This window comes from Orbicella franksi, chromosome 11 (assembly GCF_964199315.1).
Source record: "Orbicella franksi chromosome 11, jaOrbFran1.1, whole genome shotgun sequence".
Classification (NCBI taxonomy): domain Eukaryota; kingdom Metazoa; phylum Cnidaria; class Anthozoa; order Scleractinia; family Merulinidae; genus Orbicella; species Orbicella franksi.
The window spans coordinates 3,905,106-3,932,875 of NC_138155.1; the positions used below are offsets into that span (position 1 = coordinate 3,905,106).

Consider the following 27,770-nt stretch of genomic DNA (forward strand, 5'->3'; position numbering starts at 1 on the left):
AGTGGAAGCAATGAATTGAATTGTGAATTGTGAAAATCGATTATGGGCATTCGTCCTGATGATCCACTTCCTTGAAGGTTTTTTTGCCATGCGTCACCGGCCATGCGAGGATATTGGAGAAAACATGTCTTTCCAAGAAAACGTTCGATGAAAGCGTGTTGATGAGGTTTTCCAACGTAGACTACGACTTCCGCTTTTAACAAGTATGACTTTCTTTTAATGTCCTTGTTGCTCTTATCAGTTAAGTAGGAAAGGTATTTATTTTTATGTCTTTACTTGCTTGGGTGCTGTAAAAATATTCGCCACTGGAGCGTGGGCGAAGATGTGAAAGTGAAAGGGGGAAAAGCCCCTGCTGACCTTTCATATTCAGATGTGACAACAGAAGACAGTTAATACTTGACCACCAGTGTTAAGACAAAACTCACATGTCGCATAAATGGGTGGGCTCGAGAGAAACCGCTACAGTTAGTATTTAGGTAAATCCTATCAAAAGCCCAAAACATAAATAATCTTTTTTCAACGTTCAACGCTAAAGATAGGAAAAAGGACTTCATGGAAAGAAATCTTGTGTTTTAATTTTCAGTTTTATGTGCTTTTTGAGGTGGCTTTAAAAAACCATTCTTGAAAGAAAAAAAGAAGCGAATCAGCCCAAATAGACACCATTTTTGTACATTGTATATGTTGCTTGTCTTGTACAGAAAATATAAAGGAAATCGATCTGTTTTCTATCGAAACTTCAGTGAGTGGTTCTTACGCGGACGCGCTCTTAAAACCTTTGTTTAAATGTTCTACTGGTGTTACATTTCCTGAGACCAACACGATATCAACACGTCTTTCCAGGAATAAGCAGTGGCATGTTGATAAAGTTATACTATAACGATTACAGTTTTTCTCTTACAATACTTACTGCTTTGTCTTTATGTCTTTGCTTCCCTTATCAATGAAATAAGAAAGGGTTGAATATTTTCTACTTAGCTTCTATCTACACGCCTAAAAGTTGTGTGGATGAACCCACTTAGAATAGAGTGTCTTCGCGGGATTGGATAGGGTTAGCGTTGTATAGCATTAAACCTGTTTATCTAGAAATTCAATGTTAGTTTCACTTGAGGGAGGAAAACAGTCTTCAGAGTTCAACTAACTCCTGCCCACCATGATTCAGCTATTTGTAACGGAGGAAACGGTATAATCATGGTCGGTGGTTTTTATTTGAAGGGGCACATTCTATTGCAAAGTTAAGTTTGAGTTGAGCAATGGGAGCTGTAGTTTTGTCGCTCATGGAATATTACCATTCAAGCAGACACATCACGAGAAAACAAATTCAATTACATGACGTGTTGGGACACGCAAAAGGAACTTCTAGACATCTGATTGGTTGTTGATTTACATCACGTGGGTTTTTTTTTTTAACCTTATCAATTTTCGTTTCTTCGAATCATCGAATCAGTATCTGCAGACTGTTGGTCGTTCGACTTTAAAGAGAAGGTAAGATTCTTTTTGCTCGTGGTTTTTTTGATTTATGATCTCGAGGCGATCAAAATCGATTGTCCTCAGTGAAGACGTGAAGAGTCTCTTTCGAAATACAGTAGGCTTTTTTAATGTGGTGTAGTGTTGACGGGATTTTTAAGTACAGCGTTGATGTTTACACCGTTCCAAATAATACAGACCCGATACCTTGTTGTATATTGTTCATATTTACTGTAAGTAAATTAGACGAGCATGAACTACAAACGAAGAAGAAATCAGGCAGTCGACAGGCCTGTAATAGAGGCAATGAATTGAATTGTGATTTGTGCAAATCGATTGGGGGCATTCGTCCTGATAATCCACTTCCTTGAAGACTTTTTGCCATGCGTCACCGGCCATGCGAGGATATTGGAGAAAACATGTCTTTCCAAGAAAACGTTCGATGAAAGCGTGTTGATGAGGTTTTCCAACGTAGACTACGACTTCCGCTTTTAACAAGTATGACTTTCTTTTAATGTCCTTGTTGCTCTTATCAGTTAAGTAGGAAAGGTATTTATTTTTATGTCTTTACTTGCTTGGGTGCTGTAAAAATATTCGCCACTGGAGCGTGGGCGAAGATGTGAAAGTGAAAGGGGGAAAAGCCCCTGCTGACCTTTCATATTCAGATGTGACAACAGAAGACAGTTAATACTTGATCACCAGTGCTAAGACAAAACTCACATGTCGCATAAATGGGTGGGCTCGAGAGAAACCGCTACAGTTAGTATTTAGGTAAATCCTATCAAAAGCCCAAAACATAGATAATCTTTTGTCAACGTTCAACGCTAAAGATAGGAAAAAGGACTTCATGGAAAGAAATCTTGTGTTTTAATTTCCAGTGTTATGTGCTTTTTGAGGTGGCTTTAAAAAACTATTCTTGAAAGAAAAAAAAACAAGCGAATCAGCCCAAATAGACACCATTTTTGTACATTGTATATGTTGCTTGTCTTGTACAGAAAATATAAAGGAAATCTGTTTTCTATCGAAACTTCAGTGAGTGGTTCTTACGCGGACGCGCTCTTAAAACCTTTGTTTAAATGTTCTACTGGTGTTACATTTCCTGAGACCAACACAATATCAACACGTCTTTCCAGGAATAAGCAGTGGCATGTTGATAAAGTTATACTATAACGATTACAGTTTTTCTCTTACAATACTTACTGCTTTGTCTTTATGTCTTTGCTTCCCTTATCAATGAAATAAGAAAGGGTTGAATATATTTTCTACTTAGCTTCTATCTACACGCCTAAAAGTTGTGTGGATGAACCCGCTTAGAATAGAGTGTCTTCGCGGGATTGGATAGGGTTAGCGTTGTATAGCATTAAACCTGTTTATCTAGAAATTCAATGTCAGTTTCACTTGAGGGAGGAAAACAGTCTTCAGAGTTCAACTAACCCCTGCCCACCATGATTCAGCTATTTGTAACGGAGGAAACGGTATAATCATGGTCGGTGGTTTTTATTTGAAGGGACACATTCTATTGCAAAGTTAAGTTTGAGTTGAGCAATGGGAGCTGTAGTTTTGTCGTTCATGGAACATTACCATTCAAGCAGACACATCACGAGAAAACAAATTCAATTACATGACGTGTTGGGACACGCAAAAGGAACTTCTAGACATCTGATTGGTTGTTGATTTACATCACGTGGGTTTTTTTTTAACCTTATCAATTTTCGTTTCTTCGAATCATCGAATCAGTATCTGCAGACTCACTGTTGGTCGTTCGACTTTAAAGAGAAGGTAAGATTCTTTTTGCTCGTGGTGTTTTGATTTATGATCTCGAGGCGATCAAAATCGATTGTCCTCAGTGAAGACGTGAAGAGTCTCTTTCGAAATACAGTAGGCTTTTTTAATGTGGTGTAGTGTTGACGTGATTTTTAAGTACAGCGTTGATGTTTACACCGTTCCAAACTGAATAATACGGACCCGATACCTTGTTGTGTATTGTTCATATTTACAGTCAGTAAATTAGATGAGCATGAACTACAAACCAAGAAGAAATCAGGCAGTCGACAGGCCTGTACTGGAAGCAGTGAATTGAATTGTAAATTGTGAAAATCGATTGTGGGCATTCGTCCTGATAACCACTTCCCAGAAGGCTTTTTACCATGCTTTGCCGGCCAGGCGGGGATATTGGAGAAAACATGTCTTTCCAAGAAAACGTTCGATGAAAGCGTGTTGAAAAGGTTTTCCAACGTAGACTACGACTTCCGCTTTTAACAAGTATGACTTTCTTTTAATGTCTTTGTTGCTCTTATCAGTTAAGTAGGAAAGGTATTTATTTTTATGTCTTTACTTGCTTGGGTGCTGTAAAAATATTCGCCACTGAAGCGGCGACGAAGATGTGAAAGTGAAAAGGGGAAAACCCTCTTGCTGACCTTTCCTATTCAGATGTGATAACAGAAGACAGTTGACACTCGAAATAAATTAACATGATCACTATTAAAACAAAACTCACATGTCGCATCAATGTATTTCCAGCAACTGTGTGGTGAATCTCATTTACCTAAAACGATAATATCGATCGAGACTGAAAAGCGTTATTCTCTCGCGCTTCTGGTGAAATTTTATGCCAAAGTGAAGGGGAAAATCAACCGAGCGAGACGTACGCTCGTGGGAGAGCGTGGAGCGCGAATGGCGGAAAGCCCACGACTCCTTTTATCTCTAGCGCCTTTCACGCCGGTTTTCAGGGTCGTAGTAAAATTATGAGAACGCTTTGTTCACTCTTGTTCGCCCTGAGATCGGCTAGACACATGGCCGGAGCTTTTTGCCTAAAATAGTTAAGAAAAACAAACCTGGCGATCGAATAATAAAATAATCACTCAACTCGGTTATCCCAAAACATTCTGATTTGTCAGTGTCTTGTAGATCAAATATTTGCCTCAGTCTTCTGCGGCGGCAAATAATTGAACTGCTCTGGCAATCACGACATTTCTGCTCAATGTCGTCCGATAATTGTCAAATATTTTTTTTCAAAAAGGGGATCTGTAAGTAATGCTTGTTTTTTCTTCTCTTCCTCTTTGTCCTCTAGTTTGCAAAAACACAAAGAAACAGTGAAAAATGGGAAACGTTCCAGTTGTCCATGAAGTGGGAACCAGTTTTTTATCACTTGGTGATGCCATTACTGGGCACCCAGAGAAAGCTCGAGAAAGATGGCAGACATACGCGCAAGAAAGTTTTGTTGGATCTTATGTTGCCGGTGTTGCAGAAGTATGCAAAGGTAATCCGGATAAAGCAGAAGAGTACTTGAAAGGTATGGGTCGCGCAACTGGTAAGATGGTGCTTGGGGGAGGGCTCCTGCGTGACGTTCCCGTTTTTCATGAGCTTGCTGTTTGTGGAGAGTCCCTGGGAGATGTGATAGGTGGAGGAGACACCAAATCTGCAGAAAAAAGGTGGGAGACCTATGCAGAAAGCAGTTTAATTGGTGGCGGGATAGCAGCACTTGGAGCAAAAATTGCTGGCGACGATGAGGAAGCTAAAAAGTTTGCAAAAGGTTGTGGTAAGGCTGCACTCAGGTTTGGTGTTTCAGCTGCCGGGATAGCAGCCACTGCAGCCACTGGGGGGCTAGCAGCTCCCTATGGTGTCGCCGCTTCTGTTGCTACTGGGACGACAGTTGGTGGAGCGACGGGGGCCGCCTCAACAGCTCTGGTGCAGGTTATAGATAAAGGGAAAGTAGACGATGCTGGTGCGATTGTTGGTAGTGGTTTGTTTGGAGGTGTTGTTGGAGGAGTAAGCGATGGGATTGCTGCTAAGAGGGCTGCCTCAAAGGCTAAAGCGCAAGCCAACAGGCCCAAGAGAGCAAGAGCAAACTCAGAGTCTTTATCGACCTCCTCTGAAGCGGAGTTTTTCCCTCAACGTTCTTCCACAACAGAACGACGAAACAGCTTCTCATTTGAAGGAGGGAAAGCAAAACGAAACAGCGAATTTTCAGATGTGTGGAGTCCAAAAGACGCCGGCAAGAAAGCAGACGTTAAAGCTGCTAATGAAGCCGCAAGAGTCGACATTCAAGAGTCACTTAAAAATTGCAGTAGAAAAAGTCGTCCAGCCAAAACATCCGTGACCCAAGATGCGAAAGGCAATGCATATGGTACCTCATCTGTGAGGGGACCTAAAAGAGCTAAACTGCAAGATACTTTAGGCAGCAAGCAAAGCAGAGTCTTAGACTCCATCCCAGAGGAAGTCCGTGGTGTCGGGCATGGCAACTGTGCTGAGCAGGTTGCTGTGAATAACACACGTTATTTTCGGCAAAAAACCGGTGATCAGCTGTTTGCAAAGAACAGTAAAATAAAAGTGCAGGCATATGCACAAATGAAAGGCGTTAAAGGGGTATACAATGTCCCAGTGAAACCTTGTGGCTCGTGCCAAGTGGTTCTCAATGAGGTTGGCATTTCACATAGTGCCACACCAGCAATACCCGTGACGTGTGATGCCACGGCCCAAATGATTGCCGCTGGTTTGACTGTTGGCTGCAAAGCGTGTCAACATTGCCAGGAAAAGAAAAACTGACTCTCTTTGCAAAGCAACTGGAGAGTGAGTTAGGCATGATTGAATTTTTTCTAATTCGGTGTTTTTCTTTTAATTTTGACCGTAGACAGGTGTGAAAGCAACAATTACTAAACAAAGCGATCTCATTGTTAAGAAGCAAAACAGAAATTTTGCAATGAAGCAATCAGAAAGGTGTACTGGTAGTGTGCAAGTACACTGAGGTATTAGTCATGGGTCATTAGTTATTGATTGATTGATTGATTGATTGATTGATTGACTGTGCACATGCACTCTGATTTGTCAATTTAAGCATTATTTTGACTATTATATTTCGCAGTTACTTAGATTCAGTGTCCTTTATATGATTAGAACACTTTCAAAACAACAGAGCAAGACCGGATAAAGTCGCAATAGGAACGTGATACGAGAAAGGTGAAAGGTGATACGACTGTAGTGTTAACTCAATCCAGATATAAACTTTCACCTGCATGGTCTTCCACGTTGCTCTGAAAAGCATGAACTTAGTAGGTTTAGTCAGTCAAATTTGATATTTGATTATTTCAGTGGAATACTGGAATCGTGCTGTACTGAAAAAATTCTACTAGTTTCGTAAGCATAATTAACTTCAACTCCTTCCATCAGTCTTTGATCAGTTATCAGTTCTGCCTCGATCCTTATTTTAGAGTCAAAAGCTTTCAGAGCTCTCTGAAACTGAAAATTTTAGCATTTTTAACGTTTTTATCCGTGCTCATGAAAGCCAGAGAGCATGATTTAGTTGAACATTGTTTGGCCGTACAGCGCGTAATTTCACTGCTCTAATAAACTTAAGACCACTACGTTTGGTAAAGTAATTTAGCCATTTTAATAAAAAACTTTCTAGTAAGGACATTGACTCGTTCTTTGGTAGTCCACTATTATACAGGTTTACCGTTTAGCATCAGAAATTTGGAACTAGAAAGAACCGCTCTTGACAGAAAAACAGCCACCGACTGAAAATGTATATCGCTGGCAAACCTTGTGGGTGCAGACTTTTCCTTCTCCTGACGATACGAAATGCTCGGTAATCGAACTTAACCGAACCTAATCGAACGTAATCAAACGACTGGGTTTGATCAGGTCGGCAATCGAACACAATCGAACCAGAAACTGTGTGAGAGAGCTCGCTTGCGTTCGACTTCCGAACTAATCGAACCCAAGCTAGCGCAATCAAACGCAATCGAACTTGAATCTGAAAGTCACCCCAAATGCCACCATATATTTGAACAGCCAGCCTCAAATCGTACTAAAGCGAGCCTTATCGAGTTAATCGAACCCGATCGAACACAATCGATCGAGCGTTCGATTGCTCAAGTTTTTTTTTTGTGAGAGTTCGATTGTTGGATCACTGATCTCAATCGATGAGTTCGAAACGTCCGGACACAATGTATTCTCCCTGAGCAAGAAAAATAACCGCAGCAGGAACATATGGCCTCACTCGGGTTTAAATGAAATACATGTAACATAAAGAGGTTAGCCACACATATCACAAGGCATTATTATCAGAATGACCTCCCGGCCCAGAATTGCTTCCTTCAGCGGTGGCACGTTACTTTCCAGGCTTGCTTCTTACGACAGCCGTGACAATCGACAGTGTCCCAGGAACTAAAGATCTAGATGGAATTGGTTTTGTAACCAAAACAACTATTCACTTACTATTTCCTCAGATGGTATTACGTTTTTGCGGCTCCCAGGGGCCCCACCCAAGGAGGGGGGAGACCATGACAAGAGGGAATCCCACGGCTGTTCTGGATGGTGCGAATGCAAATAGCTGCATGCTGTCCTTCGCAAACTTCACAATTTTTATTGAAGTCCTCTCACTCGTGTTGTACCTCGCTAGATGTCGGTACGTTCGCACAACCTCACCGGAGGCACACCTTATAACTATACTGTTGTGGACAATATGTTAAAACAATCAGGTATGATCAAGGAATCAATACAAAACATCTCTGTGAAAACAATAACCTTTTCTTCTTAATGGTGGCCGGGAATGGTGTACTGAACCCGTGAGAAGTATGAAACGCTCGTTGCTTGGCAACGGGCGAGGGGACAACTGCAAAGAAAATCAGAGTACTTTGTGGGAATCGAACCTAAGACCTCCGCGATACCAGTCGGACCACTGGCACTCTAAGTTGTCTATCTACAATCTTGGACAATTCAAATGAGAAATTAAGACCACCCCTTCCCCACCGCCCCCTCTCATTTCAAGAGTGGGAAAATGGCGCGTTTTGCTTTGCGCGCGAAATTCATCATGGATTTTGGGGGGAGGGATGGGGGTTTAATTTCTATTTTTATTCCGTCTAAGATTGTAGATTCTATTAGCGTCCTACGGATCTTGTTAGTATGGGATACTTCGTATAAGATCCTAGATTAACAACTAAGTTCTTGTCCCTCAGTGGTTAGAGCATCCGACCGGTGTTACAGAGGTCGTAGGATTTCCTTTCAGCTGTCCTTTCGCCTGTTCCCAAACAACTAGCATAGTAATCTTTTTAAGATAGAATAAAATCTCGATTACAACTTGTCAACCGAATATCATCGAACTTAATATTATGTCACTTGATCGAACCGAATTCGTTTACGTCCTTAGCTCACGGGATTCTAAAGTATACACGGTCACACAACAGTCCGCAAGAGGCCCACTCCTTCACCCGGTGGTGTGCGAACAATCTCTTGATTATAGATTTAATCGCACAGTGATTTTGGGATTGGCGAAGTTGGCGGAGGGGGCGTTGTGGAGTAGGGAAATGCCACTTCCCTGACCCCTCGTGTCACTAACACAAAGTGGTTAATAATAACTTCCTCAACGCAGTCTTGGGCCTAATAACAGAGACGCGCGACCATAACAAAACGACCCCAACAAGACAATGACAGTAATTGCTTTTAATAAGAAAATCATGCTTATTGCGTTTACTACAAAAATAATTCCGTCATTTTCAACACCATAGATATCACAAAAAATGCTGTCTGAAAACAAGAAACATTTTACGATTTGTGTTCTGTAAGTTTGTGCCACCTCTTAAGTGCTTTTATAACAACTTTCCAAAGTTACTCCATGTGTCCGATGACAGTTACAGTTTAAGCCAATTCTCAGCTGTCAAATAAACACCATCCAGACCCTTAAGCCCCCGGCGTCCACACTATGCCAGAGAAATTTGAAAACGCAGCAATCATCGCTCATTTTGAATTCGTGCTCGAAGAAAACTCGGTCACTAAAATCACATCATCGTGATGTAATCGTTTCCGAATAGCTCCGTTTTCAAAATGTTTTTTCCCCCACGCTAAAACGCAAAACCGGCGTTTTCACATTCCTCCGGTTTGAAGAGCGATTTGGAAAAGCTCCGTTTGGTGACGGGTTAGTGTGGACGGTAGGCCTACCGTAGAAATAAAGCAACGTTTTGAAATTTCTTCTGCGTAGTGTGGACTGGGCCTCAGTCTACAAAGCTTTTATCCTTTCAAAAGCGGCCAATACGAAATTGAATATACGAATTTTGCTTAACGGATGTCTCTAAACTTTTTTAACTGAAAAAAAAAGCTATTTACAAAACTATTCAGACGAATGTTCATTCTTGGCATGCTTACACTAGGCTTAAAAACAATAAATAATCCTACAAATAAATATGTTGTCTTCTGGTGCGTCGTGGTCTTGCCACCGCAGGGGCCGATCCAGGCATTACGACCAGGTCCTGTATTAATCAGCCCCACCCGTAGCCCCAGCGTCGTCTGAGGGGGGTGGTGCGACAGATCTCCGTCTTTCCCTCTTGCGCGAGGCCATACGTTCTTTCAGTTTCTTTTGTCGGCTCTTTTCGTCCAGGATCTGGGACGAGCGTTCCGCATGAGCGTTTTCGTCTTCCGAGGCCTCGGCTGAGCTGGCACTCAGAGATTGGCCCGGAGGAGCTAGCTGTCAATCAAAATTACAATGTTGTCTGAGTTTGTAGCACGTGTCTTCTTGTTATCCATATCGGACATTACCTAATAAGGTACCGTATCTCGGACGGTCTAATTTGGACAGCACCGCTCAGTTATTAATTAGCGCAAATTTATGCATTCTGACAATTTTTCCTCCCTCTCACTTCTAATTAATGTTGGTTGGATCCTAAGGTGAACACTACAATATTTTACGCCCTTAAAAACAAGAGATTCCTACAAGCGCTACAGCAGATATTACCTGACTTCCCGAGGGAGAAGGAGTGAAGGGTTTTGGCGCAACATATCTGCGCCGAAGCGTATTTAACTACTTACCGCTGCAACTGTTGACGCCCGGCGCTGTTCACTCTTGAATTTCTCTTCCATTTTTGCAGCTATTCGTTTCATTTTTTCCTCTTCACTGAGTCCCGCCTTCTCCTCTTCTGTCAGAAGACTCTCGAATCCCTGGGCTTTCTCGTCCTTCGGTTCTCGCATTGTCATCGTGCGCTCATAGCGAACACGCGCGATTCGCTCACGAACCATCGTGATTTGACGCTCGCGCTCTTCCTATAGGAAAATATAGGAAAAGACATTTAACCTCGTGAAGGATAAAGACGTCAGACAGCGTTAGCGAAGTCAAGAAAAAGGAATTTTGAGTAAGAATAACAGACGAAGAGAAAAAGAGACAGAATGGCGAGAAATAAAACGGGATAGGAATGCGGAGGCCATAACCAAATGGATTTGTAATGGTGAGAGTTAAACACAAATCAATAATTAAAAAAAATCAAGAACTCAAAAAAAACAGAACGAAAGTTTTCTTGCCAAGAGACAAAGGAAAGAATGTAGTAATTAAAAACTTACTTTCTTCTGTTGCTCCACAAATGTCTTCTGTCTTTCTCCCAGGCCCAGAATAGTCGCCACTTCTTCCTGCTTTTGTTCAATTTTGTTCTTTTTCCGTTCTTTACGGGCTCGCAACTAAACAGGAAGGAAAGGTTAGAAATTGGAAAGAAAAAAAAACATGAAAACTTGCAACTGCAAAACCCATTTCGCCCGTGGATTACAAATGACTGGCTGAAAACAAAAAATATCTTTGTTCGCCTATTTAATTTTATCAGAAAGCCTTGGAAAGGTAAAACCAAACACAGGATTTTATCAGATGTAGTGTTTCATTTCAAAGAGTTGCTGCAACTGTAATTTTCGCGGCGCGTTTCCGCTATCGCTTTTTTTTCCCAACGACTAATAGACTAACACGACTAACAGTGCTGCAAAGTGGGGCTAAGTTAATTGGACTTACCATTTCCTCTTGTCGAGTTCTCTCGCGTTCAAACTTCATTCCAACATTGGTGTGTTCGCGGAGCAAAGATGAAACAATTTCTCTGTGTTTCTCCTCGGACACTTCCACGTCTATTACAGTCTTCTCTCGCTTCATAGCAAAGCCACCCTAAACAAAACACAAAGAGTAATACTGTACGTAAAAAATGTGCAGATGACCGTGACTATATATTTATTTGTTTAATCTTAAGATGTCTGCCCGTCGATAACGGACACCAACACAATAACGAACACACACGGGAAAACAACGATAACGAATAAGAACACTCATAAGGAACGCGAAGATTAGCACGGCAATAAACACGATAACGAATTTCGTCAGAATAAGGAGTACGAAGATAAGCACGCTAAAGAGCACGAAAACGAATACGATAACGAACAAAAACACAAACACGGCAATGAACACGATAACGAATACGGTGGTGATTTTGAGCCACTCATAGAGCCTAAGCGGTAAAGAAAAGTCACCGCACCGGTAACGGCCAGTCCTCAGCTTTCTTGGGTTCCTCTCTCTTCTTCGCTTCTTGTTCAGCTTTTCTTCTGGATTCCTCTTCTTCCTCTTGCTTTCTTCTAGCCTCTTCTTCCTCTGCTTTTTTCTTCTCTCGCTCCGCTCGTCTACGCGCCAATCGTTCATTTAGCTGTCACAGAATAACAAAAAGCATTAGAGCGGTTTTCTAGCGCTACTAACTAACCAATTGATAACTGTGTAACTAATAATTTTGTTCACTCTGATAAGGGAGAGTTTAAGCAAACTACGATGATAACGGCAACGAGAATACTGCTTGAAATGTTAGCAAGACAGTAAAACGGCTGGGTCCGTGTGTTGTACATCTTGTTACATTTCTTGCCCATCTACTTCAAATACAACGCGAGATAAACAAATTCTGGGCTTTATGGACAGTTTGAACAGCGCAATGGATGTTCCATGGTTTTGGCATTCGAAGTTGTCTTTACATTATATTCAGCTACTGACATAAATAATACCAAAGAATAAACTGCTTAATTCTAGGTAATATATAAAATTTATTTCGGACAAGGCTTTTGTATTCGCCATTTCCGCAATATTTTAAGGAAAGGAGTGTGGATTTGATTTTCTGTTTTGCTAAATTGAAATGGAAAACACCACTAATTCATTAGAGAATTTCCCTGTTCCAATAGCCATTCCACACTCACAGTGTCTTTTTGTCCTTCCCTCCTCAGCATTGTCTTCTCTCGGATGAGCGCAAATTGTTTCTCCGCCATTGTCACAATAGAGGCAGCCATGTCTTCCTCGTATTGTTGTTCTTCTCGCTTCCTTCGCTTCGCTTCCAGTCTCTGCCGCGTCATTTGGCGCTGCCTTTCCACAGCGTCCGCCATCGCCTGAGGAAAACAAACACAGATAGTCAAAACGGACATAATTTTGAGAAGCTCAAAACACAACTAGACTGTAGGAAAACTCAAATAACGGTTTTTTTTATAGAACAGTCCTCAAAAAATGCCAGGAGGCTATTAGCAACTAAGAATGACAGATGATGTTGCGGATGGAAGTGGATTTAATGAAGTCTTTCATTCTTTCATTCATTCAATCAATCACTGCAATATGGTCAAGCTTTCACGAGTTAAAGTTTGATGGCGAGAAAAGCGAAAAAGTGTCTATCATTTCGTTTTACTCGGTATGTTCCACATATTGCGATAAGCCATAGGAGAGCATTGTATGTCCTACAAAGTTTTGATCCCAAGACAACTCCCGTGGGAAACGACGACGAACGGAGCAAATCATAGCGGGTAAACAACTGAAGGCTGTGACGGTTACCGCGCATTATAGCGGGAAATCGACGGGACTCTGTGACGAATTCGCACAATACGGTGGAAAAACCTAAGAGCTTTAATGAACGCGGATTAATTTTGACGGGAAAACAGCTGAGAGCCTGAGATACGTTGCGTATGTGTATGTTATGGCGGGAAAACAACTGAAAACCGCGACAAACGCGGAACACTTTTAGCCTGAGTCTGAGAGCTTTACCTTTCTCTTGGCATCATGTTGTCTCTGTAACAACTCCAGTGCTTTCTGTATTTCTTCATCCGTGGCACCTGCTAGCTTTCGAGCTTCTTTCTCTTTTTCCATCTCAGCTTCCATCTCTGCCAACTTGGTCTCTTGTTCTTCCTCCAACCGAACTTCCTCTTCGTCTCCTTCAGCCAGGTTTGACATCGTGGAAGATGGCTGTTAAAAGAGGGCATGTTCTTGAATTATCGATGAAGTCTCTCAAAAATGACCATCAATCATTTTCTCCTTATTACCAACCAACAGATAATGTCTTAATGTGGGTCCTTTCTAAGTATTACTCTCGAACAAGAAACAAGAAATAGAAAAGATAAAAATTCAGTTCTCGTGAGGGTGGGAAAAAACTGGCAGTTGAACCCATGAGCTACAATAGCTACAGGGAAACGCAGGCGTACAAGGGGGTACTACATGAAGTCCATAAAATGAGTGAGAAATGGTAGGGAGAATTTCGATGTTGGTAAGTCAATAGTTATCTTACCGTCATAGTAGTGCTTCTTTTCCTCATAGGACGGGAACCCATTAAAGTGGCCGCCAAGTTGTCCATCCATCCTTCCCGGCGTGCCATGCGCTGGTCTGTTCTGACACGCGCCAACACAGTCTCGTCCTGTGAAACCAAACAGAATTGGCGAACTCTGTGTCTAAAAGCGATGTCATTTTATGTACAAAATAATCTTCAAGTAAAAAGAATAGTAAAACAATGATTTTATGAGGAAGAAAAACACCAAAGACCTAATAACAAGCTACAATCGGGCAACGATGGATGAGATTGGCGACGATTAAAGTGGATTTAGAATCGTCAAAAATATCTCACAACTACAGAGTGAGCAAACAGGCATATAATAGAACGGTCCATTTCCAAATATGGAATCGTGTGCGGAATTTTCCCGCCTTTTTTGCGCGGGTCGCATTTCAACTTGACTGACCTTGTCGCTTAAAACATTTCCCACTGCATTGCTTTCTGTCGTTTGTTTTTCCTGTAGATCAGCCATGAGAAGTACAGAGATTTCTTCTTGGAGTTTGTCTTCGTCAACCCCGTTTGATAGTAGCTGGGCTCGCTTCATCTCTATCTGAAGAACCAGCGCATCTGAGAGCAGTTTCATGTGCTTCGCTCGGCTTTCGGCGATGCGAGTTGCGTTCAACTTCTTCTCTTCCTGTGGAATTTATTCGAACCAAAAAAAAAAATGTAACCATGGGAGAAATTATGTGCAGGTAAATTGAAGAGCTAGCCAATAACACAAAAGTTCCTGTAGAACTTCAGAGTACCGCAAAGAAATGATTCCACGCGACGTAAACAAAAAAAATATTTGACTTCGGCAGGATTTGAACTGATTTTGTTTTACCCACCAAATTACGAGCTAATATTGATGAAAATTTTACGAGGTTTTCATACTTGTTACATGGCTAGTTTACCAAGACGTAAACAAGTGTTTCCCCTTCTGGTTGCTGCTCAAGTTTTGCGCATTTCAACAAAATCAAACCAGACTTGAAATGTTTGCTCCGTTTTCAAGTCGACTAAGGCCCCCCTACACACTAAGCCGGAAAAATTTGAAAATGCAGCTCTATTTATCGGAGGAATTTGACAACGCCGGCTTTGAGTTTTAGTGTGGACGGAAGACATTTTGAAAACGGAGCATTTTTTTAGTGAACAAGCCAAAATACCCTTTGCGTTGGAGGCAAACCCTAAGTTATCAGTAAACAAAAAAGATTTCAAGTAACCTCTGTTTGTAGATCATCAGGTATCGCTTGCATGGCGTCCCTGACCGCGTCCATTCTCCAGGCTTTCCTCTCGGTAGCTATATCATCCACTCTGTTTTGTCGTTCACTTTCGCTTAAGTACCTCGCCGCGGCCAGAGCTTCCTGATCCGCTTCAGCGTTCGCCAGCAAATCTGTGAGTGCCTGCAGAAACAGATGGAAATATAAATTCTCCTTATATCTTTTCATACATCAAATCAGTGTTGGTTCTGAGAATTGGTGTGTTCATCAAGACAATAACGCTAGTTGATGAGATTTGTTATTCCCATTATTTGCCTGTTTGACTTTGTATTGATATTATAAGGAGAAGTTACATGTTGTTCAGTCTTGAAGAGAGAATGAGTCACAGTAATCGAAGTAACCATAAAAAATTTAGGTCTTTCTGATACATATAAAATTTTCCCTTTTTGTAAACTCAGAGTGCAGAGTACGTTTTGCGCTTCATATCTCTGATCTCAATTTAACGACTGTAGACTTCTTGTTTGTGATTCTGACTTTCATTTTTGAGAGTTAAACTTTTATTTGACGGCTGGGCACAAGGTATTTATTTGAAGCTCCCTCGCCTAAGACCCCTCAAGCCTTCCCTATCTCGGAAATACTCCCCAACAAACCTAGGCTAAAAAAGTTCCTTGCTTTTAGCCAGGATATTTACATGTAAAGTGGACGTCCAAAGTTTGCTGTAGGGACTACTCAAATGAACAATTTATGAAGTAACATGAGAAAAATTTTCTTCAAAAACTGGGCGCGTCCACAGGACTCCTGGACCCATCTGGCTAAAAAGTCTGGGCCCACCCCAGGGCTCAACCCTGATACGTTTCCGCCCAGAACGCATTTCTACATCAAAGTAAGCCCACCCCTCCCACACCCCAGAAACGTACCTCCTGTTCTGAAGAGTGCTTCTTCTCCACTTCATTCAAAATAGCTTCCTGTTGTAGTGCCAGTCCTCCCTGTTCCATATCCAGTGCGTTCCTCTTGTCAACCTCGTTATCTTCTTCCTGTTCCTTCAGCAGTTTCTCTTCAAGCTCCTTCTGAGCTTCTTCCTCGGATTTTTCCTTCTTGGCCGCTCTGCGAGCTTTCATGGCCGCAATACGCTCACGGGCTAACTGTTCTTGGCGAGCACGGTCCTTTTCATAGCTGCAAAGAAATGGAAAACAGTGTTCTCATCATCACGCGCCACAACGTTCACATATAACCTACTTGACATTACAGCCATCAATTTACAAATTTGAAGTCTCATGTAGGTCAAGTGGCAGATAGATTGACTAGTATCCGAAAGAGGCTTAGTTTTACTCCCGCTGGGTGTAGCTTCTTGCACTGACTAATCTAAAACACCATGTTAACAGTCAATTTATTGGAAACAAACCAAGATGAATAAGGGTAAAAGTACAGTCGAAACTGTTCGGACAGTAAAGGGGTAGAACTGCGTATCGAGATTTTAGAAGAGTCTGTGCAATAAACGCGGGGACTTCTTTTATATTAACTACCAAATGAATTGTCCGTTATAACGTGGTGTCCGCAAAGAGAGATTCTACAGCACATGCACATGATTTGTGTGTCGAAAATGCTCGTAAATAACGTTTACTTTCAAATCGGATTTACAACACACAAAGTAAACCTTAACTGATTATCAAACATTTCTTTGACGGAGGTAACTTGCCTCGCTTCCTTAGCGGCCCGTTCTTGTTTGGCTAAGCCAAGCAAAATGGCCGCGGTATCAAAGTTGTCTTCCTGTTTTAATCTTCGCTGTTCTCGTCTCAGTTTCGCAAGTTCCAACTGTCGTTTCCTCTCGTTACCGAATCTCTCGTCTTGGTCACGGAGGGCTCTAAGGAGAGCTTCTTTTTCTTCTTCAAATTGGGACTGAAAGTGAAAAGAGAGTTATCATGGTAAGAGATGACTTGGAGAAAATTATGAGGTTAGGGGCGGGGGTTACAAAGGAGGAATAGGGAAGTAGAATGCTAGGGAACGGAGAGGGCGATGGGAGAAAGGGGGAAGAAGAGAAAGGGAAAAGAGACAAAGTGAAAAGGAGGGAAGGGAAAATTGCGACAAGGAAACGGGGCGAAGAATATAAGAAAATAAAAAAAAATGAGAGAGGGAATCTGAAAAGGGGAAAAGAGAAAGACGAAAGGGGGGAGAAGGGAGAAGACGAAAACGGAGGAATAGAAATATGAAAACGAGACATAGGGAAAAGAGAGAGAGAAAGAGACAAGGAACAAAGGGAAGTGGGGTGGAACAATATGTGGTAGGGAGATGAGTGGGGGTGGGGGAAGGCGGATGCAAAAGAAGAAAAAGTTTGCCTCACTGATAAATCATTCAGCAGCGTGTTCGTTGTGACTCCTTCCGTATCAGTGATGGTTTCCTCGATCAGTTGATTTAAGACTTCAGCATCCACTGTATCAACGCCTTCAGCCTCCACCTGTTCCAGGGCAGCCATCTGCCCTTCGTCCACTTCGCCTCCTTGTTGTTTTAACTTGCGGAGCTGCTCGAGTCGTTCCTGCAAGCGCTGTTTTTGTTGCGCTTTGGACTCGCCCATTAAAGCTCGCAAGGCCGCGTCATGTTTCATTCCCTCGCCAAGTAGCCTGTTGATGGAATGATAAAGTTCAGGATTACAGAGGAATTCTCACGGCGCTGGTAAAACCAAAACTTAAGCAACCACAAAAGTATTCGATACGAAGTAACGTAGATAGCCCATGGTTAGCGCTAGAAAACATGTAATTTATGCTAGACGCATGAAAACATCATATCCGTGGCAAGCCCGGGAAGACATGGAACCGAAAACGTGAAACCTATGCAAGCGCTGGAATACATGTCATCCGTGGCAGGCGCGGGAAAATACGTTACCCTTGGAGAGCGCGGGAAAAATACCCGTAGCAAGCGCAGGAAAACACAAAACCTGTGACAAGCGCGGAAAAAAAATGTGTAACCAGAGAAGCAAGCGCGGGAACACGCCTAACGGAAAGTGCGGGAAAACACGAAACTTAGGGCGAGAAAGCCAAGGGCGTGGAAGTACTTACACGCCCATTCTCCTTCTAGGTTAGCCTTAAGCAAGCTACATAAGATAGTCCTCTGACCTGGAAGCCTCGTCTAATTTTCCCTCCTGTCTCAGCTTCCTCTCCTGCAGCTTAAGCTTCAGTAGCTTGGCTTGTCTCTCCCTCTCGGATAGCGCCGCCCACTCGGCGTCTCCCATCTGCTTCATCAGCGCTTCTGTCAGTAGTTTGTCCTTCAGGGCGTCATACTTCTGTTCCAGAGCCTCTACAAGTTCCTGCTCTGGAGACTCCTCGGCAGCAGAGCGAGCTTGCGTCCTTTTTAGACCTAGCACACAGGCAGCCAGGTTGTCGTACCAACGCTCTCGGCAAGCCATCGTATGGACACTTTGAAGTTGTTTGAGTACCATAGGATTCTACAAGATCAATTGTATTATTTTAAAATAAAGGTAAAGGAGGTAAACTGAATAACAAGTTAAGTTTTCAATCGGAAAGATTCAGATTTTTTTCTTTTTTTCATGGTTTTTTCACACACTAGGGTTTCATCCACAGGCTCAAAAGTTAGAACCATCTTGTACTGCATAATAAATAAAACCATATGAGCTTTCATTTGAATGGTCACACACTAGAGTTTCATCCACAGACTTAACAGTTTAAGTGAGAGCTAGTAATAGAATTTCTAAGGCTAAATTAAATCTTCACGATACCTTAACAGCAAGGTCTCGCATCAGATATTCAGCTTCTTGTTCCTGATGCTGCTGAAGAGCAGCCAATAGAGCCACAGCATTGTCATCCGGCCCCAGTTCCTTTACTTCCTCTGCAGCCTTCTGTTCCAATTCCTCACGACTTAGTTCAAGCTTTATTCCGACGCCCTCCCGCAATATCGCTTCCTGCTCGTCAGCGGTCTCCGTCATTTCCTCTGGCCCAGACTCTCGCCACTGCTTTCTCAGTTCCTTGCAAGTTAAACCAAAATCATACAACATTGAGACAGGAGAGATGAAGAGATCTTTGCAAATTGCACTTGGACCCCTTGGAGGTTTATATTACTCGTGAATATATGTAATGAAACACTCAAATGGTGCCCTAACATTGCACAAAACCTACTTTGAACTGAAAGCACTCTGTTAGCTGCTAACTTAAAAGTCTAATTCAACCTTCGCAAAATCTCTAATGACAACACATTTTATGTGCCATGAAACCCTAAAGAGATAATGCGAGAAAAGTGAAGAAACTTTGAAAAACATAGCCTTCGCTTAAAACGCCCAATATCCCTTTTAACGAAGCTCGTATGATGACTTAAAACCAATGTAAACGATTTCTTTTTTTCGAAAAAAAATTGCAACCTTCGCAAATTGTTATTCCTTCATTTAACAAAACCACAGTAAAGAGCAAAGGTTGATCGTACAAACCTTTAACTCAAAGAGCCTTTCCTGTTGTTGCTCTTTGCTTAGTTGTTTTGTGGCCTTTCTGAGGTCACTTTCTTTTTCTTCGCTGATCAAACGTTCCATAACAAGCATCTCGCACAAATGCTTGCGTTCCATTTCTTTTAAAACCGCTTCCTACGAGATAATGTCATATGAATGGTCACTGACAACTTGAAACACACCATACCGCTTTATTCACTGAAGAAATCAAAACAAAACTTCCTTTAAAACAACTGCAGCTAACCTTCTCTCAGTCAGTGGACAAAAAGCTGTATAAAATATACATAAAGACGTTTATTTTGTAACACGATTTTATAAAATTTTAGAGAAATACAACCCAAAACTCGAAACGCGAGGATCGCGCTTTGAAGTTGGGCCATTTCCGTCTTCACCACCTTTGCCAATTCTCATTTTCTAACGCGTTCCTTCCTCACTTCGAATATTGTTCTGCAAACGCAGCCCATTTTCGCTAGATTTCCTCTGTTCAAGAAATATTCGTAACCATGTTAAATAGACGCTGCAAAATCAAAGCCTTGTACGTTGGTAGCGGCACATACCTGCAATGCTCCAATGTTATCACTGGAGACTGACACTGGCTTAGTTCCAGTCTCCAGGTTTTTCAGTTCTTCCTTAACTTTATCCATTTCTGATTGGTTCTTCTGCTGCCACGTGACCAACCTCTGCCGAGCCAACTGCTTTTGACGATCTTCATCTTGTTTGGAACTGTGACATCGATGGACACGATTGACTTCAGTTAATGCAATTACGTGACTTTCTGGATGTTTTGTGTCACGGTGAGTCACGCACATTTCTCATTAGGATCTTTTAAATTTATTAGGGACAGCAGAGTTGTCGACTTGGGTTAAAGCCCAATCTTAACTCTCCACTCCCTCCCCGACTATATGGAGCGTTTGAACAGCCCGTTTTGCTGGAGTATAGAAGGGGAAGTGGGGTTGGGGGGGGGGGAGGGGGGGGAGGAGAGGAAGTGAAAAAGGGGAGTATTATTACTCGGGTACACTCTCTACACATTTTATTAGTGGGCGCAGTAGCATTGAAAGTGCTAACGGAAAAAAGCACTTACATTACTATCAAAGATATTTTAAATCCTTACTTGCTCTCCAAGTTTATCTGTCGAGCTTGCACTAGTCCCAGCAGCAGAGCAGAGGGTTGGAATGTGCTCTCCTGTAAAGCTTGTCGCTCCTCACGGCGCATGCGTGCCAGCTGCGCGTGACGATGTTGTTCGTTTTCAAACTTACTGTCTGCTCCGCGTACGTCAGCTAACAACGCTTCTGATTCATTGTTGACGCGATTCTACAACAAACGTGAGAATGTGAAATCCTGTTAACTTCCTAAACTTAACCACCACGTACTACTTAAGCCCTCAGATCGGATACGCAGACATCCCTGGGATATTGCATTACCTGGTCCCCTCTCCCAGTCAAAAGCAACAAATTATTTCTTCTGATTGTAAGACCCCGAGTTGCTGTAGAGCTTCTTAAACATTTTAAAGTGATTTTTGTATGTTCACTTGCATTATATGAAAGCAATGGTGTCTTTTGGTTGTGATTAGAGAGTTTTACTTTGCAGAATTCTAGAACACACCGTAATCTCTCAGGACGCAAAATCCCTTCCAAACATCACCTCAGTCATTTTTCTAAACTAATTTCTTCCTAAAATAATCCCCATTCCGTGTTTTGAACTGAAACAAGCCCTGAGCTAACTTAAAGGAATTTGACTACGTTATTCTCCGGCTTCGGAGTTTGGTACAGGCTGGAAAGCAAGATGGAGTGCAACGTTCAATTTTCTCGTCAATAAAGGACATTTGGAAATCCTTACCGGGCACGGCATTCTCTGCAATTTGACAATGACACAATGCGGTTACAAATTTACATACCTCAAGATCTTGAAGCGTGTTTCCAGTAGATTTTTGAAGTGCCTCTTGTTCTGCTTGAGCATCCTCTTCAGCCTCAAGTTTAGCGATCTCCTCTTCTGATATTCCTTGAGCTTTTCTTTCCTCGCGTTTCTGTTGTCGTTCTTTCTGTCTTTGTTTCTGCTGGGCTCCGTTGTCGCCCATTAGAGACATCAAATTGACCGCTGTCATTTCACCCAAAAGCTGTTGTAACTCGTCATGTTTACCTGCGGATCAGACACGAAAATTAAATCTGCTGTTAGAGTAATTACACCATTCTAAAATAAAGTTACACTTAACAACTATTGAACCGAAAAAGAGATATAACTCAACTCCCGTGATAGCGTTCCTGTGTTGTGTTGTCTCGCGCAAAGATCAGCAAAAAAAAAGAGGTTTAAAATTTGGTCTACTTAAAAAGTGAAAAAAAACAATACCATGCGAAAAAGGACAAGAAATATTTTTTTTCTGTAGGAATTCGATGTCAGTTAATTTCCGTACAGCCTCTCGAATCAGTTTCGAAGGGGTTAAGATTTCATTAAACATATAATTCAGGGTTCTTGCTATTTTTCGGTGCAAGGGGTAAAGGAGTTTTCTGAACTGGTAGCAACTGAATCAAAGTGGATTGCTCCAGGTTATAACGAGTGAGGTAATAAATTTACCGTTCACACCTTGACAAGAGGAACTCTGAAGAACATAACTGACTGAAATGTCATTGGTATATGATGTCGTACGTATAAGTAACGAAGACATGCGCACTACCTTCTTTCTGTAACGCATGTACTTTCAACTTCATCTGAGCCAGTCTGGTGAAGCGATCATTCTCAGAAAGTGCAGCCCACTCAGTCACGCCAACCTGCTGTACAAGAGCGTCACGCAAAAGCTTGTCTTTCAGGGCGTCATATTTGTAGTGCAGAGCTTGAGACAGCTCACGCTCGCTGGCCGTGCCCCAGATTTCAGCTTGCGTGACAACTGTGGCAACGTTCTGATGGGTGCCTTCTTTGCGTGACTGGAAGAGGTTCTCTTGAAGCTGCACAAGCTCTGTTTTATCCTGTTAGGTTATGAATTGTGAAAGAGTTAAAACTTGACGCTAACAGCCAGAAAAACACCGTAATTACGTACCCAGAACTCGAAGTATTGGAAGGATTTGCCACACACAAACTAGCAACGTTAGCTGTTTCTTTTAGAGACCCCCAAAAATCTATAACAAACAGTATTTATACCCTGTCGGCCCTTAACTCAGGTAAAAAAGAAGCTTAGCTATGTTGGGATTTTTTACATCATTCTTGGCATGACCAAAATTACCCTCAAACCGACGGAAACACTAAAGATCACGTAAGATCACGTAAGGAGAAAAATAATGAAGATGTAATAAGATACCAAAAAGGAAAAGGGATGGTTAAGAATGGGAAAGATTGAAACGGATTACGGAAAACAAATTCAGTGGAAAAACGTTCCTTCCCTTCCCGGGTAGTTTCTTTAACAGAAATCAGTTACCTTGTCTTGCATCTCGTTGACTAGTTTTTCACTTTCTTGATCCTGCTCTTGCTGCAGATCTGCTAACAAGGACACAATGACATCATCTTTTTCCACAGCTTGCTCTCCGTCTTGAGTTATTTCGAGATACTTCTGTCGGTTAACAACCTTGAAAACTGCCGCTTCCAGCAGTAGGTTCTGGCGCATTTCTTTGTCCTCTGTAAGGAAAAAACAAGAACACTTCAATACACAACAAAATGGCTGAATTTTTCAAAGGCAACACTTTAACCACCCGCGAACCATGAGGCCACTGCGCGAAGAACCACGAGTTAATTTCCATTCGCTTAATCGCTTAGATAAAGAAAATGCGATCTAATAATCGATAGCAGCTTTTTTGTGAGTAAAGTACTTATCATAGCCTGGGTTTCTTGTTAGTAACAAAAACCATACCTGGATCAAGAGCATTCATTTTATTGCTAAGCTGCTGGAGCCAGTTCTCTCGCTGTTGTTGGGTCATGGTTGCCGCAGCCTCGGCTAATTCTGGTTGTTCTTGTTGCAGAACGTCAAGTAAAGCCTGAAAACAATCCCTTGATCAGCATCAAATTCAGATTTTTTACGACTTAACAAGGGGATAAATAAAACCACTGGAACTCTTGATGTGCTAAAATCTAGGAGTAGAAATATTCCTTTCTAATCAATAAGTGGAATGTCACGTAACCATAAGCAATCTTCAGTTTATCTTCCTGTTTACTAAGATTTACCTGCCGTTCATTTTGATGTTTGTGTTCAAGTGCTTTCATCACAGCCTCCTGTAAAACACTCATGTCGCCATCAGTCACCAATTTATCCTCGGCTTCTTGTTCCTTGGCCTTTCTGCGGTCGCGCAACTGAGCTAGGCGTTCACGCGCCAGTTGTTCTTGTCTCAGACGATCTTGTTTAAGCCTTGAAATATAAAGATTGAAGTTAATTGGTTGTAGCCGTTAACTATTTTCATTTTCAGTCGTCTTACATCCTCACTGGAAGTTAAACCCCTAAGTGTCTAGACTTTTGCATCGCCCTTCCCTAACCTCAAACTATTTGGTCATATTATTTCATGTTTCTGAGCAGTTGCCGAATACTTTCGATTACCCAAAGTTTAATATGCTTCCGGTGAAGTTTGAAGGTTTCGAAAAAAATTTCAGTAGCACAACAATCACACTGTCCTATATTTTATAGAATCTACGCTTCACTTTAAATCTCCAATAAGGTATTTCATATTTCATCGCCTTATCTGTTAAATTACCGAGTCATCAACCGTACCTTTCCTGTACAGCGGCTTTCTGCTTTTCCGCCAGCCCCAGTACTAGCGCGGCCGTGGTAAATTTGTCTTCCCGTTTGGCTTTCAGTTTTTCTCGTTTCAGTCGAGCCAGTTCTGCTTGCCTCTGTTTCTCACTCATGAATCGCTCGTCTTGACCTTGTAACCTACGCATAAGCGCTTCCTTTTCTTCTTCGTACCTAAACACGCAACAGCGGTGACAAATTCGTACATTCTCTTTACCTTTTTATCACAAATTTTAAGGAGGATTGCTTTGAGATCAATGACCTTATCATACAATGGAAAACGCCTGGATTGAGGTCCAAATTCTCCTAATGAATTGTACAACAAATCTTATAAAAAAGGTACCAGCAATTTATAGATAATCTATCAGGAATTTGGCGTTATCAATCTGGTTATTAATGCTGCGAAACTTTACTACGTAAAAAATATTATCATATCAAATGAAATTGCCAAAAACTACTAATTACAAAGTAAATACATCGCTTATCAAATTTTAAGCAGCAGCAAGGACACTGGCATTGTAAAGGACTTAAATATTTAGCTTAAAAGACAATTTCGTTCAGTTTCACTTCTTTGTGGATTACAATTCTCTGCTGATGACGTAACTCAATGGTCATAGAGATACATGTAGCGCCTGTGATTGGTTGTTGCTTAGTTACAAATGTCTGCGCGAACGTAACAACCAATGAGAGGCACAACAAGGATCTCGGCAGAGTGACGTCATCGGTGTGGGATTTCCACCGGTTCAAGTCACATCGTCAGCTAGTCTTGAATGTACCTTTTGTCCAAATCTTCCAGAATAGCTTTAACATCAGTAACTTCCTCTCCTTCCGCCAGGCCATCTTCTAAGTCCTCTTCGTCCTCATCGTCCACAGGCAGACCTTGAGCCAGGCGTTCCCTTCGTTTCGCTAAGCGTTCCTTCAGTTTCTCCTCGTATCTGTAAAAAACAACAGCAGTCACTTGGTAAACAACACAGAGCGTCCATGTGGTACCGTTGATAATCGTCTTCAGGGCCACGTGATTTTCCCCGTGATTTATACCCAACCGAAACCAGCTGCTAGCATACCTAGCCTTGTTTTCGCCCATGAGCTTCCTGAGATTAGCGTCCATTTCAAATCCTTCTCCCAGTAATCTATGAAGCTCGTCTAGCTGGCCTTCTTTGCGTAATCGTCTTTCCTCTAACTTGAGTTTGACAAGTCGTTTCTGTCGCTCCTGTTCTGACAACGCCGCCCATTCAGCATCCCCTAAAAAATAATATTACACGATTATTACCATCTGTGTTTATATGTATGTTATTTGCCGGCTGGGAGGTCCGTAGAGTGAAAAATTGTCACCGAGGTCACGAAAATGCTGCCCAACACCGCGGGCCGAGGGCAGCATTTTCAAGTCCGAGGTCACAGTTTTTCACTATAAGGCCGACCCTAAGCCGGTAAATAACCTAATTATTTTTTCCTCTCTCTCTCAAATCACTTTTACCCTTTTCCACACACACATCGCACGCGCGCGTTACCGTGACCGTGGTCAGAGATAGGAAAATCCAGACCGCGCAAAGAACGATTCAGATTGCAGGATTCGTTACTGTGCCCACTTGGAAAAAATAAATTATTATCTGTGTTTCTAGTTTGGTACTGCTTGTCTTGCCAGTTTTGTTCTTGCTCTGGTAAATTTTACTTCTTTATCTCCAGGACCAAAAGTTTGAATTCTTGAAGGACACGAGAACATCGATGGCTGACGGAAAGAAAATTAGCTTCCGTAATTCCGGATTTCGTAATTTTTTTCTATTGCCGGCTGGGGGAAGTTGAAATCTGCAATTGCAAGTTTACGTTCACTTGATAACTTCAACCGTGAAATATTCCTTTTCGGTTTCCATACTCAGTTTTCTTATGAAGCAGTAACAGCATGGTACATATTGACCAAGTGACCTATTCTTATAAATTAGATGTCTGACTTCTTGTTTCTGTTTAAGAAGAAAATAGATATCGATCACTAGTAGACTTACCAAGCTGTTTCTTGAGAGCTTCCAGTAGAAGCTTGTCTTTAAGCGCATCATATTTCTGATCCAGAGCTTTGACCAATTCTTGATCCGAGCCTGTTCCATCATACTCTAACAACACTGTAGCTACGTTCTCGAGGACTTCGTCTTTACGCTCTTGCTCCTGTTTTTGTTTCAGGGCGGACAGCTCCGCTTGGCTCTGCAAAGCAAAAGAAAGAAGATTCACTGCAAGAAATAACAGGTCCTAGTTAACTGCTCCTCTTCGCTCGATCCGAAGTTCAAATAATTCTGGAAAACATGGCTTCAGTGTTTTTCAGAATCACTTGAAATTCGACCCGAAAACTATAGTGATGTTGTTGCTCTACCAAGATTCTCTTTACTCTTGTTTCTCTAAAGCAAAAATTTGTAGCATAGTTGAAAAGAAAAATTTCCCTAAAAATTACTTAATTCACCTTTGTATTGTTTTCCCTGTTCACAAGACAACTCAATCTCTTTCAAAACGTTCCCGTTTGGAAAAGTGCCTGAGAAAACATGTTTTTTTTCATTAAAAACGATGATAGTTTGGGGGAAAAGGGTTAAAGTTTTTAAATGAAACACGAACTGGTCACTTTTCGGAATATGCGAAGCCTTTTTTACACGTAATGACTTGTGTTCAGTATCAACCTTTTCCTGAAGCTGAGCCAGGATTCCTTCGCTTTCCTTGTCCTGCTCCTCTTGTAAATCAGCCATGATGGAGACTGTGACCTCCTCGTCATTCACGTCTGTTTCCTTCTCGTTTGCCAACCTGTAGCGGTGAACTTCAAATTTGTACGCAGCAGCCATGTCAAGGATATCCACGTGGAGCAACTGATCAACTAAAAACACACAACAGGGAAAAAATAAATCTAACAGAATAATGATTGAGGGATTTGGGATTAAATAGAAATTTCACATATTGTACAAAGTTCTATTTTACAATAACTGTGTAATTTCTCGCGCGCTGATTGGCTCATTTTTATCATCAATAAGAGTACAGACGGATAACATTTTAATTTATGCAAGCTTTCAAGTCCAACTTTAAGCTGTCAAACTGTCAAATTTTTAACCAACTATATTTTATTGACTTTTTTAAGTAGCCAATCAATAAGCGAGAAAAGTTATTGACAATGCTCGCGTCATTTTGAATAAAATTCACTTATCTTTGCTTACAGCAAGTTTACGGCATCTTTTCCCCTAATTTATTCCCGGCATTTGACCATTTTGGGGTCTTGTTATTGTAAAAAACAAATTTCGTCATAACATTGTCAAAGTTTACTGCGGAACCACTCGCCTGCGGCTCGTGGTTCCCCAGCCACTTTGACAATATTATGACGCAATTTATCATCAATAAGAGGACAGACGCATAAAAAACTGACGTCAATTTGTTAATTTCCTCCCGCTTTGAAAGACATCTCCGTCATTCGACTCGAAATATTCCATACTGGTGACGCAACACTGCAAAGATCTCTGATTGGCTCCTGCTCAGATTTGAATTTTCGCGCGTAAGTAAACAACCAATCAGAACTATACACGGATCTCTGTAGAGCTACGTCACTCATCAAGTTGAAATTTTCTGGATGGAACGTCAGAAATCTTAGCATT

The 27,770-nt window shown here is 41.7% G+C and overlaps 2 protein-coding genes across 4 annotated transcripts in view; one reads left to right on the forward strand and one right to left on the reverse strand.

Moving 5' to 3' along the window:
* Positions 1-3,217: 3,217 nt before the first annotated feature.
* Positions 3,218-6,400, forward strand: LOC145460567 (uncharacterized). Its single transcript, XM_081445420.1, has 2 exons — positions 3,218-3,243; positions 4,535-6,400. Exon 2 carries the CDS (start codon positions 4,564-4,566, stop codon positions 6,007-6,009), a length of 1,446 nt encoding a protein of 481 aa, XP_081301546.1. The 5' UTR covers positions 3,218-3,243; positions 4,535-4,563; the 3' UTR covers positions 6,010-6,400.
* A 2,489-nt stretch (positions 6,401-8,889) lies between these two features.
* The window catches only part of LOC145460550 (uncharacterized), a 30,816-nt gene continuing 11,935 nt past the window's right edge, over positions 8,890-27,770 (reverse strand). For 2 of the 3 annotated variants that reach the window (XM_081445398.1, XM_081445396.1), the window contains exons 12-38: positions 26,814-27,004; positions 26,157-26,349; positions 24,936-25,401; positions 24,139-24,333; positions 23,601-23,781; positions 23,290-23,413; positions 22,861-23,057; positions 22,126-22,414; positions 21,352-21,593; positions 20,569-20,768; positions 20,015-20,180; positions 19,443-19,592; positions 18,741-18,986; positions 18,121-18,449; positions 17,352-17,628; positions 16,710-16,909; positions 15,931-16,186; positions 15,017-15,196; positions 14,224-14,451; positions 13,779-13,904; positions 13,262-13,459; positions 12,433-12,618; positions 11,733-11,897; positions 11,222-11,368; positions 10,789-10,902; positions 10,264-10,494; positions 8,890-9,922 (exon numbers count right to left, since the gene is read on the reverse strand). In XM_081445398.1, the coding sequence (XP_081301524.1) occupies positions 9,713-9,922; positions 10,264-10,494; positions 10,789-10,902; positions 11,222-11,368; positions 11,733-11,897; positions 12,433-12,618; positions 13,262-13,459; positions 13,779-13,904; positions 14,224-14,451; positions 15,017-15,196; positions 15,931-16,186; positions 16,710-16,909; positions 17,352-17,628; positions 18,121-18,449; positions 18,741-18,986; positions 19,443-19,592; positions 20,015-20,180; positions 20,569-20,768; positions 21,352-21,593; positions 22,126-22,414; positions 22,861-23,057; positions 23,290-23,413; positions 23,601-23,781; positions 24,139-24,333; positions 24,936-25,401; positions 26,157-26,349; positions 26,814-27,004 (5,687 nt within the window). In that variant the 3' untranslated portion in view covers positions 8,890-9,712. The remainder of the gene's footprint in view (positions 9,923-10,263; positions 10,495-10,788; positions 10,903-11,221; positions 11,369-11,732; positions 11,898-12,432; positions 12,619-13,261; positions 13,460-13,778; positions 13,905-14,223; positions 14,452-15,016; positions 15,197-15,930; positions 16,187-16,709; positions 16,910-17,351; positions 17,629-18,120; positions 18,450-18,740; positions 18,987-19,442; positions 19,593-20,014; positions 20,181-20,568; positions 20,769-21,351; positions 21,594-22,125; positions 22,415-22,860; positions 23,058-23,289; positions 23,414-23,600; positions 23,782-24,138; positions 24,334-24,935; positions 25,402-26,156; positions 26,350-26,813; positions 27,005-27,770) is intronic. The other variant, XM_081445397.1, reaches the window with a different exon arrangement.

What these genes read in the sequence shown, in the direction of transcription:
- LOC145460567 (XM_081445420.1), top strand. Translation starts at nt 4,564, where the DNA reads ATGGGAAACGTTCCAGTTGTCCATGAAGTGGGAACCAGTTTTTTATCA.